Source organism: Vigna unguiculata, chromosome 3, assembly GCF_037176805.1.
Source record: "Vigna unguiculata cultivar grain cowpea cultivar isolate G323 ecotype 2 chromosome 3, ASM3717680v1, whole genome shotgun sequence".
Classification (NCBI taxonomy): domain Eukaryota; kingdom Viridiplantae; phylum Streptophyta; class Magnoliopsida; order Fabales; family Fabaceae; genus Vigna; species Vigna unguiculata.
The window spans coordinates 40,005,524-40,026,241 of NC_140794.1; the positions used below are offsets into that span (position 1 = coordinate 40,005,524).

General features: G+C 34.7%; 1 protein-coding gene across 1 annotated transcript; it reads right to left on the minus strand.

The window, feature by feature from the left end:
• Positions 1-2,410: 2,410 nt before the first annotated feature.
• LOC114178461 (uncharacterized) lies at positions 2,411-16,432 on the minus strand. The gene is made up of 3 exons (XM_028064381.2): positions 15,946-16,432; positions 7,962-9,664; positions 2,411-2,843 (listed from the first exon to the last, which is right to left on the minus strand). Exons 1-3 carry the CDS (start codon positions 16,273-16,275, stop codon positions 2,699-2,701), a joined length of 2,178 nt encoding a protein of 725 aa, XP_027920182.2. The 5' UTR covers positions 16,276-16,432; the 3' UTR covers positions 2,411-2,698.
• Between the last annotated feature and the right edge of the window lie 4,286 nt (positions 16,433-20,718).

Consider the following 20,718-nt stretch of genomic DNA (forward strand, 5'->3'; position numbering starts at 1 on the left):
TACTTTAGAGACGACATGTGTTGAAATGTCCGTTTCCGTGGTACATAGATTGTGGTTGACTCGTTTGGGATACCCTGCTTGTAAAACTTATCGCTCATCATCCATGATTTCTTTTCTTTTTATATTTTCCACAACATATACTTTATTCACAATATATTTTTCATTTAATTACATTGGATTCTTTCTATTATTTCAACGACTTAAGTTGCATGCCATTGTGTAACACGTAGAAGGAGACTTGCCTTCCAATTCTACATGTGTTTTTTTTTTTTCGGATCATCCGATAAAACATCCTGCATCAAATAATTAACAATAGTTGTCATCTAGTTCGGACTTACTAGGTCTATCTGCAAAACGTCTTCCGGATCCTAGCTTAGTGTAGTAAGTGTTTCTTGTATTAGGGTTCGATGTTGGTCGATGCTTTTCGTACTTGCTAACTTAGAGAGAACGTCAACTCAAGCATTATCTTCTCTAGAAATGTGTTACTGAAAATTCCTTGAACTTATCTATCATACTTCTAGCTATATGAAAATCGTGCTACAATTGAAGCTCTTTTATTTAGAACTCACCCTTGATCGGCCCAGTAACAAGCTATAAGTCACTTTGGCATTTCAACTTCTTGGCGCCTAGTACATGAGCGAGCTCCAATCCTAAAATCAATGCTTTGTATTCAACTTGATTATTAGAGTGTCAAAGCCAAGCTTAATGGCATGTTCTACAACCAAATCATTAAGAACCTTCCATAATCACACTTGCCCCACTGCCTTTCCTATTTGACAAATCGTTCTCCAATGCACCACAACTTCATCAAGTTGGGGCAACTCAATTAGAAAGTTAGATAAGAACTGAGCTTTCATTGAGTCTCGATTTTGAAATGTCAAACCGAACTCAGACAATTTCACTGACCAGACTATCATCGGACGAACTAAATCGGATTTTTGGAATATTTGCTTGATAGGATAATTTGTTCGGAATGTAATATTGTAACTCCAGAAATAATGTATGAGACGTCACAGCGATAATACTAGTGCCAAAACTAGTTTCTAAATGATATCTTTCTTCCACTATAGTTGTAAGGTCCTGCTTGTGAAATAAACAGGTTGTTGCTTTACTGAGCTTTTAGACAAGTACCATGTTGATTGTTGTGGGTGCTACTGTCAGGTACAACACGAGGTCCACATCAGGATGGGGACAGGCTAATACTGCCAAGGAAGTGATATCATTCTTGATATTCTAGAACATGGGCTCACACTTCTCATCCCAATAGTATTCTTGCACTCCTTTTACCAACTTGAAAAGGTTTAGCTTTTTTTTTTTCTTATCGTGGAAGGAACCCAGAGAGTGTTGCTAACTTCCCATTGAGTTTTTGGACCTATTTGAGAATCTCAGGGCTTCTCATAGAAAGAATAACCTCACACTTATCAAGGTTGGCACCAATGCCATGTTGTGTGATCATGAAGCCAATAAAATTTTCTCCTTTAACTTTGAAAAAGCAAATTTTTGGGTTAAGTGGTATATTGTGTGTTCGAATGGTTTCAAACACTTTCTCTAAGTCAACATGATGATCCTTGGATTTTACCAATTTGACTTCGTCAAATATAAACCTCCATTGTTTTAACAATGAGGTTAGTAGTGATGAACTATCTTCATTCCCCATCTCAAAAATGAGTAATCGCATCGTATAAGGATCATATACAATGTGGAGGCATGATAAAGTTTTGCAGATGTCCCACTTGGATGTCAAATGTTTTTATTGAATTTGGTTGAACAATCTCTAACTTGAACTAACCTGATTGTTGGCGTGTAATCGAACTAAGAATCACCATGAGAAGGAAGTCCACCTATAATAACTCTCAAACACCTAAGTCGATAAGAGATTTTTTAGTGACTATGTGAGTAAAAATAATTATGATATAAGATACTTAATGTACTGTGGCATATATTTACAACTTTTTAAACCTAAGAATGAGCAAGAGAGAAAGCGCTTCGAAATTTGAAGATGGAGAATATATATATATATATATATATATATATATATATATATATATATATATATATATATATATATATATATATATATATATATATATATATAGAGAGAGAGAGAGAGAGAGAGAGAGGGCACTTAGAAAGAGGAAGAGCATACAAAAAACGAGTGGGTGAAGAATTTTAAATTCGTATTTATTTTTTGAATTTCAAATTCTAGTGGTTTACTATTTAAAATACCATGTCAAAAAATCCTAAATTCCAATTCTTTTGAATTTCTTTATCCATACAGCCCATTTTACAGTAAACAATTTTAAATTCATCAAATAATATAAACATTCCACCTCATCCAAGGAGACAATAAAGGAAGCCCTCAAAGGAAGCTCTCAAGTCAGACATTATACAAACATTACAATCACTCCCAAACATAAACTCCCAGATAATATACAGTAGTAGCAGCATTCTACAAATAAGACATACCAACAACGTTGGTCTACTATAGAAGATCTTAACTTAGGGAATTACCCAAAAAAAGATTATCAAGGGAAAAGTGGAAATCAGAACTGTAGATGAAAGCCATATTATTCCCTACTCATTCATCAAAGAACAAATTCCCAGAAAGTACGGGTTATACTACAGATTACAAAAGTAATCATAATACAAGCGAACAAATAAATGGACATGGACTACAAGAAAATAATGTAGTTACACCTTACTTTCGGGGAATTGAAAGACTGCTCTCGAGCATAAAGGAGAGATCATGCATCTGTGACATCAGCATCTCTACGTCATCTTTTGACCCTACTGCAGTGGAAACATCTCCAGGGTTTTCTCTCTCGACATCCACTTCAGCCACCCTAAACATGCAACAGATGCAATAAATTTCTATTTTTATAATAGAAAATGTCAATTAAGAAACAATGTTAGTGAGAAGAGTGTGCAAAACCCACATCAATTATCCGAGGCATCAAAAGTGTAAATAGTTTAAAATTAAGAACTTCCAAGCCTCTAGCACTTTTAGGGTAGAAGAAAATAGTAGTTGCCTAGGGTGGAGAAAGATGTTTGAACATTGCACTTATAATAAAAGATTATTAAAATAAAGAAAACAACCCAAAGTTTGCTCCTTCCAACATTCTTTATTCCATAACATGCAAAGCTAAGAATCATGCCATCAATCATTTCCTCTTTCAACTAGTCCATCCAAGAGAATCCTTGTGCACTACTAGATACATCAGTTTCTGTTAGGAATGAATTTAGGGAGCATCTAAATTGAAAAAAACCTCTACAGATTTATTATAGATAGAAAAATAAGGAAAAGGTCAAATTGTACATAATAGTACTGGGTCAAGTTGTTAGTTATTTCAGTTATGTCTGTTGGAAATCTTTTATATATGGGACTCTTCCTCTCCAGGGTGTTATACTAGAGTGCGATTTTGTCTTACTAGGTTTCCAGTGTGAGAAGGAGAGTGCTCTTTTTAGGGGTATACATTGTATACCTTGTTTCTTGCAAGAGTTATGTTGATAATCAATACAAAAATTATTCAATTCTTTTTCTCTCTTGCGGTGTCTTTGAGTCGTTCTTTGTTAGGAATATGTTATCACTTGAACATATTAATATGAAAGAAAGAAAGAAATGTTTTATTCAACTGATTTTTTTGAAACCATACATCGGTCTCTATCTATAAAAAACTCTAACCCTATAGTAATAATTATAAAGAAATTCTAGAATCTTCAAAAATTTCCTAGTAATACACTTAATATCCTATTAACAACACTCCTCCTAAGGCTAGTAAATAGATACCTATCATTCCCAACTTGCATGTAAAATCATGAAATCGTTAGTTGGAAGACTTTTGGTAAACACATTTGCTAACTAAAGTCCGAATGGGACATAACATAAGTAGTGATAAGGTTACTATCAAATTTCTTTTTAATAAAGTGTCGATCTATCTCTCTTAATAACAATATTTTTTTTATTAGATGCATAGCTAATGATAAGCATTTAACTTTAGGATCTAACTTTCCATGCAACTGACTATGAATATAAACAAACAAAACACATCCAAACACCTGACTATGAAGACTAGAGAGAAAAGGAACATATAGAAAGAAGAAAGACATGGACTCAAACCATCTAAAAAACGATAGCAGTGAAGATAGCCTCACCCCAAATAGATTTAGGGACATACATGCGGAAAAAAAGTGTTTGTGTCACCTCAAGAGAATGCCTATTTTTTTTTCAGCAACACATTTTTGTTGTGGTGTATCCACACATGTGAATTCATAAACAACACTATTCTCAAAAAAGAATTCAAATTTTTCTTTCATGAGGAAAATCCATGTAACATGGGTAAATTATTAATAAAAGTGAGAAACCATTTAACACCAGATATACCAAAGTTTGATGCAAGCCCCCAACGTCAAAATAAACCAAATCAAAAGGATGAACACATTTTTTTATCACTAGGAGGATATGTGGCATAATGGTGCTTTGCAAGTTGACATACAACACATTTAAATGACTCGAGATTATTTAAAAAATAAGGAAGGGAACATAAACATAGACTTCAAAACAAAAAAAAAAAAAGACAGATGTTCTAGACTACAGTGGAGAAGCCAAATTTGAGAGGATTAAAAGTAGTTCAAGATTGAAGACAAGAGACACCTGTTTGTATATTGATACTATCCTTAGTTCCCAAGTTCTTAAAGCAATACAACCCTCTTGTTCCTTAATCGTTACAATCATCCTCCCCATGGCAAGATCATGATAAACATAATGAGTGGGAAAGGTTACAGAATAATTTAGGTCATGAGTAAGTTTTGAAACATAAACAAAAATTAAGAGAAATATTGCCACATCCAACTACTAGGATACATGTTCCATTGACAACAGTAATGTCATTACAAGAAAATGATGAATGAGGGAACATATGGTTTGTCGCACCAGAGTCTAGAACCCAAGAGTCCTTACATAAAGTTTTAGAAACATTAAAAGACGAATTGGAGTTATTACCAATCATGGTTAGAGAGAAAATACTAAAAGGTGACTTACTTTTAAGGTTTAAACACCATGAGAAATTTTAGATGTTCAAGTCCAAGATGTAGTGCAAGCATTCCTTCTTCAATTGAAGAGCATGAAGGAGATTTGCCTAAATTTTCAAAATCTAAAGTTGTGATGCTAAAATAAATGATAGGGACACCTTAACTCCCTTCCGCTGACAAAGGACGACAATGGACAATAGACCAATAAGACAAAAATCTCTGGTGACAGAGGAAGACAGTGGCTCTAGTAGATGTGGCCAACTGGAGCAGTGGCTACGACAATAATGATGGTGAAAGCAATATTGACAAACTTGGATTTATCTAACGAAAGATCATTTTGAACTTTTGCCTATTTATATGTCTTTCCTCAATGAAATTAAAAATCAATTTGGAAAAGTAATAAAAATCTTATGTAGCGATAATGCCAAATAATATTTTTCCTCTAGTCTATCTAAACTCTTAAGCTCGTAAGTATTTTGCATCAATCTACGACAGTAATGATGGTGAAAGCAATAGTGACAAACATGGATTTATCTAATGAAAGATCATTTTTGAACTTTTGTCTATTTATATGTCTTTCCTCAATGAGATTAGAAATCAATTTGGAAAAGTAATAAAAATCTTACGAAGCGATAATGCCAAATAATATTTTTCCTCTAGTCTATCTAAACTCTTAAGCTCGTAAGTATTTTGCATCAATCTACTTGCCCTTATTGATCTCAACAAAATGGTATAGCAAAAAGGAAAAATAGACATCTGGTTGAAGCTGCTCATACCTTATTAATTGATGCAAATATGCATGTTTATTATTGAGGTGATGCTATCCTAACTGCCTATTTCCTCATTAACATAATGCCTTCTTCACCTACTCCATTTTATTTCGACAATAACCCCTCTTCAATATCACACCATATGTTTCTATCATATATGTTTTGCCCATGATGTCTATAGGTTTATATAAACTCTCAGCCAAAACCATCAAATGTGTTTTCATGGGTTATTCTCAACTTCAAAAAGGATATCAATGTTACTCTCCAACTACCAAGAAGTACTATATGTCTATCAATGTCACCCTTTTCTAACCAACTCCCTTCTTCCCTCCTACACAAGATTCTATTTCTATCCAACTTGTTTTACTTGTGTCCTTAATTGAATCTTTTGTTCCTTCGACTTCTAACACCTAAAATACCATACAAAATCTTTCTAAATCGTCATCACCACCTTTTATTACCTATCAACACATGAACTGAATAGCTAGTCTAGTATCTCAAGGTGAGTCCTCTTCAGCAAATCCTTCTCAATCATCACCTAATATCATGTCCTGAACAAGATGACTCTAGTTGGCTCATGTTCTCAAACAATCTTCCGTGCTTGGTTTGAAAAGTTTAGCCACATTGTTCAAGCATTTGGAATGAAACATAGTGAGGCAGACCACTATGTTTTCTATTGTCAAACCACCCCTAGAAAATGTGTATACTTAACCGTGTAAGTTGACAATATAGTTATTATAGGGAATGATGCTACTTAAATTTCTCAGTTAAAGGAACACATACGCAATCATTTTCAAACCAACAATCTTGGAAATCTCAAATAACCTAAAAATAATACAAAGGAATCAAATGAATTTTATAGAATGAATTTCCTTCCTTTAGGATCTCATACTTACAACAACTTTAGATACATCAAATACAATGTATGAGAGGGAAGAGAAGAGAATTTGAAAAGCTATATCTAGAAACTAGGTGCAGTGCAGCAGAAAGCACACAACACCTTTACAATAAATTCTATTTAAGACTATTTATTCTAACAATTTATAATCATTCAAAGTATAACAATGGAAACCTATTAATGGAGAATATACCTAATTATCAATTGTACATATTTCCCCAATTACTAAGATCAAATCATATCTTTTACAAACAAGAAAATATTCTTGATTCAGTCATGGGATTTGCTTTACTTAATGATTAGACCTCAGGCAAACTTCCATTCCATGTCTAAACCTTATCCTAAATTGTCAGCCAAGTATTGTGGACCTTATTTGGTTTTACAACAAGTTGGATCATTGCAACTTACAACTTCCAAAATAAGCCTGCATACATCCGGTTTTCCATAGGATATAGGAGGTCATCCAATTGACTCAGACTTTCCAGCAGTGGTGCAGGGAACAAAAGACAATTATCGACCTTTGCCAATTTTAGGCACTAGAACAGTGATAATAAATTGGATACAGAAATTCCTGAGGTGTTGGTGCATTGACTGGGCAAGCTGTCAGAAGAAACTACCTGAGAAGATCTTTCATCTATTTGTAATCAGTTTCTAGATTTCAACCTTGAGAACAAGGTGGCTTTTGAGGGAGGGAGTATTGTTAGGAATGATCTTAGGGAGCATCTAAAATGGAAAAACCTCTCCAGGTTTATTGGTTTATTATAGAAAGAAAAATAGGAGAAAGGGTGAAATTGTAAATAATAGTAGACTGGGTCAAGTTGTTAGTTATTTCAGTTAAGTCTGTTGAAAGTCTAGTACATATAAGACTTCTTCCTCTTCAGTGTTTTTGTCTTACCGAGTTTCCAGTGTGAAAAGGAGAGTGCTCCATTTGGGGGTATACTTTGTATACTTTGGTTCTTGTAAGAGTTTTGTTGAGAATCAATACAAAAATTATACAGTGCCTTTTGTCGTTCTTTGTTAGGAATCTGTTATCTTCTTTTTAGTTCAAGAGATTCCAAACAGTCTCCTTAGTGGTGGATCTCAGCCGTGTAAACATCTCTTTTGTTGAATTATACAATTAGCACTAAATGGTAACTTGAGTGACTGAACTGAAACTCCTAAAGGTGTTGAAAAAACAGTCAAGTCCACCTGGTACTAAGAAAGTGACTGAATTGAACTACATAATTATATTAAATATTTGGAACCAACAAAATATCAAGTCTCACCTGTTGGAATAAGTAGCTTGAAGAGAACTCGGTGAACTACCAAACTGTCCAGGAAATAAATCATGCTGTGGAAGCCCGCTAAATTCTATATTTTGTGATCTGATTGACAAACTTAGTAAATTCGCTTCAGATGTCCTTTCGGCAGAAGTCTGATTTGCAGTTTGATTCAAAACATTGCTGGAATGATCTTGGTTAGTGGCCAAGCTAGTAAAGTCATTCCAATCATCAAATGAATCAATATCATTAGTAGTCCTGGTATCATTTGTTTTGTTGTTGCTGTCTTGCCATTGGTTATCTTGAGTCCAGTCAAAACTATCATGAGAAAAAGCATTAGTACCCTTTTCTGTTTTCATGTCATTAAGATCAGCAGATATCCCAGTCTGGGCAGTAATCAAAGAGTCGGAAACAACACTAGAAGGATTATGTGAAATAGCTGAGCCAGTAAAATCATTCCATGCATCAAATGAATCACCCACTTTATTAGTAGTCACAATACCAGTTCCCTTGGTATCAACGGCCTGCCACTGGTCATCTTGCATCCAGTCAAAATTACCAGAAGCACTTTCAGCTGTTCTGGTATCATTTCGACCCTGGGTCAATTCAAATGTATCAATTTGATTCATTACCTCTGAGTTGGATACACCAAAGGAGGAATGTTGTGTATTGACTGAGCCAGTGAAGTCATTCCATGAATCAAATGAGACCACAGCTACATCAGCACTGATGGTATCTGTTGTTTCATTATTGCTATCTTGCGATTGATGTTGCATCCAATCCAAATCCTTGTTAGAAGAGCTATTGGCATCCTCCACCATTTTGGTATCATTAAAATCAACAGAAAAGCCAATATTTCTAGTCTGGCCAGTTGTATTTGAGCTGGTAACAGTACTAGAAGGGTCTTGCGTGCTAGCTGAGCCAGTAAAATCATTCCATTCATCAAATGAATATTTATCTTCAGCATTAGCCACGGCATCAGTTGTCTTGTTATCACTCCCTTGCCATAGGTCATCTTGCATCCACTCAAGATTTCTACTAGAACCACTAGCACTATCTGTTGTTTTAGTACCAATATGATTGATGGTCGATTCTGATTTCCCAGTCTGGGCATGTAACATCGAGTTTGAAGTTCTCCATCCATCACCCTGAAAATAATCATGTTCAGTGGATGCTGAGGGATGGAAATCGTCATTCTCCTTACCTCCAACAGAACCTTTCCAGACTCCATGTGCTGTATCTAAATCAACTTTAGAATGATCAACAGATTTTGACAATTCGTGAATAGGACCAGAACTAGATGATGTAAAGCTTGCCTCCCAATTGGAAAATGAATCATCACTCGGATTTTCTGCAGACCCTGAAGCCATTTCTGAAGCTTGTACATTCTGAAACAAACTAAGATTTTCATTCGCTTGGAATGTGTTATCTAACACAGTACCCACCTGTCTTCCAGAAGCCAAGTTCTGTCCAAACACATCTGAATCAGATTCCTTCCGGTCAAAATAACTATCAAGATCAACTCCAGCCAAACTTAATGAACTTCTTCCCAAAAAAGCTGCAGAATCTGAAGTACTCAACTGAGTTATCTCAGCCTCGGAAGGCCATCTAATTTCCAAATCCAGCAGTTCAGATAGGGGAATCTCATCTTTTGATTCATTCCTCCCCCTGTTCCATTCATTTTCATCCACCACTGGTGCCACCATCTCCTGCCAATCAATGCACAAAGTTATCACAAAAATACATAAAATAAAACACCTCAATTTGTTAATAAAAAATTAAAGACAACCTATTATCACCTTTAATACAAACCTTTATTGTATCATTTACCATGGTAAAACTCCAATTTAGATTGGAAAACATTCTGGTCAAAGTCTCTAAGGGATCCTAACCAGAGCATTCAATGTGTATTTGCCCTTAAATAAGTGAATATCTCCATGATACCGTTCAGCTCTGTATTGAAGGCTTTTGTATCCGATATGATACAAAGTACTTTATTGGACACCTTACAGCCTCCATGCATCTCAAGTAAAGGGTGTAAGGATGCAGAGAACACAACATGGATCCCATAGAGGAACACCTTTAGATTCCTTCCATCTTCACAGGATTCTCCGGTATAGAGAAAATTCTATGAAGTATTTTTCAGACAGAAATTGAGTTGGAGTTGCCCATTGATTGATGTTATGCTCTCTAAAGTAAGAAAAAATTCTCTAGTGGAAACTGAAATTCATAGAAGTTTGCACATCATCTCTCTAGCGGGTCTACTATCTTCTTGAAATTCAAGTCTACAACCTCGTATAACTACATGAAATGTAACTAATAGCAATAGCTAATCTTTGCTACAATTTTTCAACATCGTCTAATGTGTAATGGCAGTTGAGCTCTACAACAGGTGTTGATCTAGTGATAATAGTTACTGGATATTATCAAGCTCTTAGATTATAGAGGATTTTGCATCTCAATGGAAGGAGGATTGAACATCCAATTGTTGGAATTGTCACGAATACTAAAGCCAAGTAACATTAAATGTCCAGATCGGTGGCAATTGGGGTTTTCAATATTTATTAGGAAGTGCTTAACCCAATGCGAAAGTCTCCTCACAACTGAGTTCAAGTAAGTTAAAGCATAGTAATTTCCAAGTTGAATGTCTGATAAGTCATTGAGCGATGTTACTTTATCTTTGCAACAAGTTCAACAATGAGTATTCAATCTTCCACCTACTAAACTGCAAAATCCTCATATTAAACTCTACAGTGGAAAGAAACTTTGAGCTGAAACTGTGTGGTTTTGATACAACATAGGTGTTTTATTTATATTAAGAAAAAGGAATCAATACAATAAATAGAGGAGATTTGATATGCTCTAATAACAAAGATATGATACAAGAATAAATAAAAATTCCTAATAACAAATCTAGTGGTGATGCTTCTAGACTCTAGTTTTTCTCTTTCCAATGACAACTCACCTCAATATATTTTATCCTCTCATAAAAGAGTGGATCAGAGGCAATGTGTAATTCTACCTAGTTGTCACATACAAGGTGCATTTGGGAACTTTGTTCAAATTTAAGCTCTTCAAGGAGTTGTTATAGCCATGAGCTTAGAAGTGATTAATGTTGTTAGATATAGTTTGATATTATTAAGATATTGTTTGATATTATTAAGATATTGTTAGATATTGATAACCACAATATCAAACAATATCTTCTATTTGATCTTTTTATTTTCAGTTACTCTTTTTACTTATACCTCTCTCTATTATAAATAGATTACCCTATGTGTGGTTTATACACAAGGGAGATTAATCTCAATCCCTATTTTCTTTATTCTCAACATGGTATCTAGAGCTTAAGGTTTTTTTTTCTTTTTCCACTATCGCTGCCTCCGCCTCTGCCGCCACCGCCGCTGCCACCGGAGCCGCCGCCAGGAGCCGTCGACGGAGCCGCCGCCGGAGCCACTGCCGGAGTCGCCACCATTGTCGCTGCCGAGTCGTCGTCGCCGGAGTGTTAGTTCCGACCGGCGACCATACAGTTTTGATCGTCCCTCACGCGCCATTCGAAGCCGCGTCTCTTCCAGTTCCTCCATGGCGTCTTCCGCTGCCTCTTTCAGTTCTGAAATCTCTTCTGTTTCATCTGATATACTTGTTATGTACAACAAATTTCTCAAATGGTACAAGGATCAACAGTTTTCTAGTTCCACTGCATTTGTTGGTCTAACTCAATCTTCTTCTCCTGGTCCTTGGGTTTTTGATTCAGGAGCCACTGATCATATTACTGGTAACAAATCTTTGTTCTCTTCTTTATCCTCTACTAATCCTTTACCTTCTGTTACACTGGCTGATGGTTCTAAAGTCTCATCTCATGGTGTTGGCACTGTTAAAATTTTTCCTTCTTTAACCATTGATAATGTTCTTTATGTCCCTGGGTCTCCTTTTAACCTGTTGTCCATCAGTCGCCTAACTCGTTCTCTTGATTGTGTTGTTTCTTTTACCAACAATTCTGTCTGTTTACAGGACCGGAGTTCGAAACAGGTGATTGGCACAGGATATGAGTCTCATGGTCTTTATCATCTCCGTCCCTCTACACACTTTGGTGCAGTTATGGAGTCTCCCTCTCTTATTCATGCTCAGTTAGGTCATCCAAGCCTTGCCAAGTTACAACAGCTTGTCTCTGCCTTGTCCAAGTTGTCTCGTTAGGATTGTGAGTCGTGTCAATTAGGCAAGCATACTCGTACTTCTTTTCCTCGTAGTGTCACACGTGATGCTTCGTCCCCTTTTGCCTTGGTTCACTCTGACATTTGGGGTCCTAGTCGCGTTAAGTCTACTTTAGGTTTTCAATACTTTGTTACTTTCATTGATGATTACTCCAGATGCACTTGGTTATTTTTAATGAAACATCGTTCGGAATTATTTCATATCTTTCAATCTTTTTTTAATGAAATTAAAACTCAGTTCGGTGTTTCTATTAGAGTTTTGCGTAGTTCGGTGTTTCTATTAGAGTTTTGAGTTCTCCCTTTATTTTAAGAGTCAATCTTCACCTCTGACTCCATCCAATCCTGACAACTCTTCTAATACCTTTAATGTTCCTATTGTTTGTGACCCTCTTACTGTGTCTTCTTCACCCTCGGTTCCTGCTCCACAGTCACCTGCTCCTCCACCACCTCTTCAAGTTTATAGTCGTCGTAATCAATCACAACCACCACCATGTGACTCCACTCAAGTGCCAACTACTCTGTCTCCTCTGGCTCTGACACTTGAGTCTGACCTTCCCATTGCCCTCCGAAAAGGTATGCGTTCTACCCGTAATCCCTCTCCCCATTATATTGCTTTGAGTTATCATCGCTTGTCATTACCTTTTTATACATGTCTTTCCTCTCTTTCTTCTGTGACCATTCCAAAAACTGTCTGTGACGCTTTAGTCCATCCTGGTTGGCGTCAGGCCATGGCAGATGAATTAAGTGCTCTTCATAATAGTGGAACTTGGGAACTGGTCCCGTTGCCGTCTGGGAAATCTGTTGTTGGTTGCAGGTGGGTGTTTGCTATCAAAGTTGGACCTGATGGTACTATTGATCGCCTCAAAGCTCGTCTTGTAGCCAAAGGTTATACTCAAATTTTTGGGTTGGATTATAGAGATACTTTTTCCCCCGTGGCAAAGATGGCTTCTGTTCGTTTATTTATCGCCATGGCTGCTTTTCAACAATGGCCTCTATATCAACTAGATGTTAAAAATGCTTTCCTCAATGGTGATTTGCAAGAAGAAATCTATATGGAGCAACCTCCTGGATTTGTTGCTCAGGGGGAGTCTTCTGGGATGGTATGTCGTCTTCGCAAATCCCTATATGGCCTAAAACAATCTCCTCGGGCTTGGTTTGGAAAGTTTAGCAATGTTGTTCAGCAATTTGGTATGACTCGGTGTGAAGCAAATCATTATGTCTTTTATCAACACTCGAGTGCTGGATGTGTTTACTTGATAGTATATGTTGATGACATCGTTCTTACAGGGAGTAACAACCATGGCATCTCTCAGTTGAAACAACATATCTGTCACTATTTTCAGACCAAAGATCTTGGCAAACTCAGATATTTCTTGGGTATTGAGGTGGCACAGTCCAATGATGGTATTGTTATATCTCAGAGAAAGTATGACATGGATATTCTAGAGGAAACTGGGTTGATGAGTTCAAAGTCTGTTGATACACCCATGGATCCCAATACTAAACTTCTACCAAATCAGGGAGAGCCTATATCTGATCCTGAGCAGTATAGACGATTGGTTGGGAAATTGAATTATCTTAATGTTACTCGTCCTGACATTTCCTTTGCAGTCAGTGTGGTAAGCCAATTTCTTAATTCTCCATGTGAAGATCATTGGAATGCAGTCATTCGCATCTTGAAGTATATTAAAAAATCTCCTGGAAAAGGATTGTTATATGGTTCTAATAACCATACAAGAGTTGTTTGCTATTCAGATGCTGATTGGGCAGGATCTCCTTCTGATAGAAGATCTACATCTGGGTATTGTGTCTCCATTGGTGGTAACTTGATCTCGTGGAAAAGTAAGAAACAAAGTGTTGTAGCAAGATCCAGTGCAGAAGCATAATATAGAGCTATGGCCTCAGTTGCCTGTGAACTTGTTTGGCTCAAGCAATTGCTTCAAGAGTTACAATTTGGAGATATTACTCAAATGACACTTGTGTGTGACAATCAGGCTGCCCTTCATATTAGCTCTAATCCTGTCTTTCATGAGAGGACCAAACACATTGAGATTGATTGTCATTTCGTTCGGGAAAAGGTTATGTCTGGAGACATCAAGACTGAGTTTGTTAACTCAGGTGATCAGTTAGCAGATATTTTTATGAAGTCTTTACGGGGGCCTAGAATTGATTATATTTGTAACAAGCTTGGCACATACGATTTGTATGCTCCAGCTTGAGGGGGAGTGTTAGATATAGTTTGATATTATTAAGATATTGTTTGATATTATTAAGATATTGTTAGATATTGATAACCACAATATCAAACAATATCTTCTATTTGATCTTTTTATTTTCAGTTACTCTTTTTACTTATACCTCTCTCTATTATAAGGGTGGTTTATACACAAGAGAGATTAATCTCAATCCCTATTTTCTTTATTCTCAACAAATGTAATTGTCCTGTATTTTGCTTTTGTACATGATCTTGCCACAACATTTTGTTCCTCATTTTTCCATGACTTTAAATTACCTCCAACAAGAACATAAGAACATGATACCTCGGAGTAGTGCATTTATCACTTGGTGACCCTGCCCAGTCAGCGTCAGAATATCTAAGAATTTGATGATTTTTTTTATATAAATGAGGCCATTTCTAGGAGCCCTTTCAATATACTTTAGGATCTGTACAATTTCACCTCAATGGTCTTAATAATTAGTGTTTAAAAATTGACTTGCTATGCTTACTGGAAAGGTAATGTTAAGCCAGGTCACAGTGAGGTAATTTAGCTTACCAAATAACCTTATGTATCTCCTAAATCAGAATAATGTTCTCCTTGGGCAGGTACAAGTAGAGGCATTTGATAATATGCCTGGAACTATTCTCACTAGATCAACCCTCATTCAAGAGCTCAACAGTCATTATGCACAGAAGATGTTGTGATTAGCCCATCACTGTCACAATCCTCTATATACAGAAGAGATTGATATATCCCTGGAATGTTCTCACTAGAAATTCTTAGTAAACCAACAACCCTCATTGCAGAGCTCAATTGTCATTATGCATCAGAAGGTGCTGCTATTAGCTATCACTTTCCGTTACATTTCATGCAGTTATGTGAGACTGTACACTAAATCCAATTTGAATTTCAAGAAGATAAGGGATCACCTAGGGAGAAGATATACGAACTTTAATGAATTTCGATTTCCACTGGAATATTTTCACCCAATGTTAACAACTTGAACTCAACCTCGTCTAAAAAATACCTCTATAATTTTCTTTATACTGGATAATCCTGTGAAGAAGGTTCCACTGTGAATCCATGCCGGGTTCACAGGTCTGCACCCTTTACTCGAGATGCATGGAAGTATCTAAGGTTTCCTGCCATATTGTGTATGACTTTGACCAGAACAGAAAACAATACTAGACTGCATCAAAGATTTTTTTAAAAATTAAGAACAAAACTTAGACGTAGTATTGCTCTCCGATCGAAATTGGAGTTTCACCTTGAAAACCAATACTGACATTTAAGGTAAGCATTTATTCCATATATTGTCATGGTAGAATTCAAATTTTGATAGAAAAAACACGCTAAAAGCACCTACAAAACTCCATCTAAGATTTATCTTAAAACAAATCATAGCCTAACAAAACGAACTATCATTTATCTACTTCTCTTTCCTATTTGCATTATAAACAAAAGAAAAACGGACATTACGTCAAAACAACACCTATCATTTCCAATTTTCAGCATTAAAAACATTCCTAATAGTAGAGAAAACACTGAGATTGGTATTACCGATCCATCTAGTTGAAGCGATTCAAGTAGCCACCGATAGCCAATGGTGCTCTTGAATTTGATGGGTTCAGGAGGGAGGTCCTTGCGGGAATTCGTGCCGCAAAATACGCAGACGAAAGATTGCATGTCGCGTATGAGTCTGCCATTGCAATTCTTACAGCGAAGATAAGACGGCGAGGGATCCAACTTCGCTATGGTTTCGGAGACGGATGGAAGCTTCGGGAGCGCAAGATTTTCCTCTTTCTCGGGTTCGTACCATGAGAGGTTCGCCTCTTTGCGGAGCAGAATCCGGAGCTGCTTTATCTGATCTAATGGCATTTCGAATGCCATTCTTAGGGTTTTGATTGAGAGTGTCTCTCGCTTCTTCTTCTTCGTCTTGAATCAGTGAGGAGACAAGTGAAGAAAAAAAGAAGACCAATGTTAGAGATGCGATTTGGTTTTGCGGAACACAATTACAGGCCTGTGTGAAAGGGTGCCGTTGTGGATCAATAGAGTTTTCAAATTTTTTTTTAAAGGTAAAGAAACAAATAATTATTTGTTTTAAATAATTTCATTTAAATATAGGTTTGTTTTCTTTATTTTTTTTTTAATTTTATCTTCATTTTGGTTTTGTGATTAATTAGATTCTATTTTCGTCAACTTTGATAAATTTGATCATTTTTAGTAACGGTGGTTAAATAGTTCACGTAGTTGAATAGTGCATGTCATGTGTCTTTTCTTGTTTTTTGTTTTGAAGGTTTAATTACTCGTAAGGTACCCAGTTTGGGTCAAGGGTGTCAAATTGGTACCCCGCGAAAAAAAGTTGTCAATTTGATACCCAATTAAGTTTAAGTACATCAATCAAGTCAATTTTCATTAACGCCGTTAAAGTTATTAACGTTGACCAATTAAAAGAGTCTGTTGACACAAAAATTTGACACCTGGAATACCAATTATTTGTGACGTGGTAATTTAAATAAAAAATAGGAATTTTTGAAATGAATTAAAAAAAATTGTAATGTTCGGAGTGGTCCTAAGTCAAGAAAAGCATAAAAACACAGTGAGAAGTGAGAAGGTGATCGAGGTTCATGCGATTTGGGGTTTCTGCAAAGCACAGGTGAAATCGTTTTGAGAAGGTGTGATTGAGATCGCAGAGGGGAGGAGACACTATTTTTTTGTCATTTCCTTCTTCAGTGCATTCTCTCTCTTTCTTCTCATCTCGTTTCTCTCTTCTTCTCGCCCCCTTTCATATACTCCGCCCCCAATCTTATTTCACTCCCATTTCCACCGATTTTCATCTTCTAATTTTCACCATCGACGACTAATCTGTGAGTCCTAAATTCCCATTTCATCTCCCTTCCGATTCATGACACAATGATGTTAGACCAAGCTTCTAATTTTTTCCTCTTTCATTTTTCTGTCACTTTTATTCTTTGAACTGTACAGCGACATTTGTTGCTAGAATAGGGTAATTTCAATTCCAATGCCAATTTCTAAATATTCTGATTTTTTTTTGTTTCTTTTTAGGTTTGGGATTTTAGGGTTTTGAAGTTTCTACGCCTAACCCGGGGGGATATTGATTGGAAGGAGGGGGAAAGGAAACTGGGATAATGGTTTCCTCAGAAGCTTTATTTTTATTGAGAAAAATCAAGAGGGTATATTTGGGACTAGGAAGAAGGTTAGGTTTAGAGGATACACCACTTTTTTTTATGCCGACGAAGAATACGCACAACCCTCACTGCGAGACATTGCAAATTGATTGGAAAGCACCTCTACAACTACGAACCACACACCACAAAACCACATCTTCAGGTCTGAACCAACAAGCAAATGGAGAGGAAGAAGAAGATGATAACGACCACAAAATGACTTAGGGAAAATTCAAACTTTACCATTCATTAAATAATTTGTACACGTAACACTGTACAATTTTTTTTTTTTACACATCTTCTTTCAACGACACATATCTGTTATGCGTTGCCACATCACCACAAATTTAACACTATTTCTGACTATCTAACGGGATGCACCTGATTGATGCACTTAAACTTATTTGGGTATCAAATTGACACATTTTTTTTGCGAGGTATCAATTTGACACCCTTAACCCAAACTGTGTACCTTACGAGTAATTAAACCTTTTTTTTAATTTTAAGAAAATTGTTCACATGTAACTCATAGTTGTGTCACGTGTGTCAATGTTAGTGTCATATATCAATTTGTGGTTGTCCTATTTATTTTTGTTCAATTTAGTCTCTATATTCATTATTTTTGTTTAATTTAGTTCCTATATTTGCTATTTATTTTAGTCTAAATTTTTGTTAAAATAAATAAATTTTGTCCCTTTCAAATTAACACCAACTTTAATATCTTTTATAAATATTATACTAATATTTCTTCTCAAATTTATATTTTTATTAATTATTTTTAATAATCAATTATAAATTATTAAATTTAATTACAAATTAAATATAATTCTTAAATATAATTGTTAAATAGAGTACAATTATTTAAAATATTTAAAATATTATTAGAATATAATTATTAAATTGTTTCTTCTAATATTTATATTCTAAAATAATAATATTTTTAAAATATATTTAAAAATTTTACAAATATTATAAATACTTTATACTAATATTTATAAAATTAATATATTTTGCATATGCTAATATATATTTTTAAAACATTTAATAATCATATTTTAATAATATTTTAAATAATTATATTCTACTTTAAATTAAATCTAATAATTTGTAATTGAATTTAAAAAATAATTAATAATAATGTTAATTTTAAAAGTAAATATATAATATTTATAAAAAAAATCAATTTTGTCTCAATTTAAAAGGGACAAAATGATTCCATTTAAAAAAACTAAAACTAAATTGAAAAAAAAATTATGAATATAGAGAATGAATTGAATAAAAATAATAAATATAGAAACTAAATTAAACAAAAACAAAGAACACAATCACAAGTTGACATGTGACACTAACATTGACACGTGACACAATTATGACTTGATACGTGGACAATTTTCTTAGAATTAAAAGAAAATAAAAAAAATAATAAAAAATCAGGTGCTGGCACGTGACATGTACTGCTAGAAAATGTTAACTATTTAACCACCGTTAGTAAAATGAACCAAATTGAACAAAATTTGACAAAAATGAGGACATTATTGAACACAAAATAAAGATGAGGACCAAATTGAACAAACATAATGAAAATATAGACCAAATATGTATTTAAGCTTTAAATAAGTTGTGTATGGAAGCCTGCAACTTTCGTTTAGATTAAGTAACAAGAAAAAATTGTAGTTAGAAACACAATTAAATTACATAGGCACTAAAATCTTATATTAAAAAGAAGGTAATGAGTGAATGATTAATAATTTACTATATACTTATCGGTAAATACTATATTTTTTTATTCTCATAGCCAACATTAGTTTCTTTAAGGTTAAAATACCCTTTTAGTCTCAATTTTCGTCAAGTTTTGTCAAATAAGTCCTAATTTTGGATTTGTGTTCAAATAGGTTCCAATTTTCATCAATTTTATTCAATTGGGTCCTTTTTGCTAACATCATTTAAATCATTAACATTCATGAACAGTGACTGCCACGTGTCACTTCGTGGTTTTATTTATTTATTTTTTTTAAATGTCCACGTGTCAACCAATTAGCGTGCTACGTGTCAAAGTCAATTTGTTATTTTTGTTCAATTTAGTCCTAGTTTTTGTTAACATGAACCAATTTGGTCCCTCTCCAAATTGAAACCAAATTTAATTTTTATATTAAAATTCATATTTTTTATTAAATATTTTTATATAATATATTAAAATTCACATCATTATAACTTTGATATAAAAATTAAATTTGGTCACATCTTCAATAGGGAAAAAATTGGTTAATTTTAAACAAAATTGGGACTAAATTGAACAAAAATATCAAATATAGGACCAAATTGAATATAGAACATTGACTTTGACACGTGACATATTATTAGGTTGACAATTAGACATTAAAAAAAATTTAAGAAAATAAATAATAAATAAATAAAAATTCAAAAAAACAATGAAGTGACACGTGACAATCATTGTTCATGGCTGTTAATAATTTAAACGGTGTTAGCAAAAAAGGACCAAATTGAACAAAATTGACGAAAATTAGAACCTATTTGAACACAAAACCAAAATTAAGACTTATTTGACAAAACTTGACGAAAATTGGGACAAAAAAAGTATTTTAACCTTTCTTTAAAATATAATGTTAATCAACTAAAAATAAATAAATAAGTGTGTAAGATCAAACTTTCTCTTTAAATATATTAATTTAAATATAACCGATAATTATGTTTCTTAAATGTAACACCTCATTTAAATAATAACTTTAATTTTAATGAAATGCCACACAGATAGAAATTTAGTGACAAGCCCTGGAGTATAAACGCTACTCATGACAATATCCAGAGGATGCTAGGAGAAACCAATGCACACCACGATGTCGGATACAAACGAAATCCAAGAACTTCACCATAGTTAATAGAGTACTAAAGAACAAAGTAGTACATGGGCCATAGCCCTGAAGAAAAGCCCAACAAAACATGAAGTCCAGCCCAGGTAGACTATGCAGCGGAACCAATCCCTTCCATGTTGACCTCGAGTACCTCTCGCATCTGCTCCCATCAATAAATTGATGATCATCGCAAAAGTAGAAGAACGACATACAACACAGTCAAACAAGCAAGGGTAAGCTAGAGCCAAAACCATTTCACCAAAGTAATCGGATAC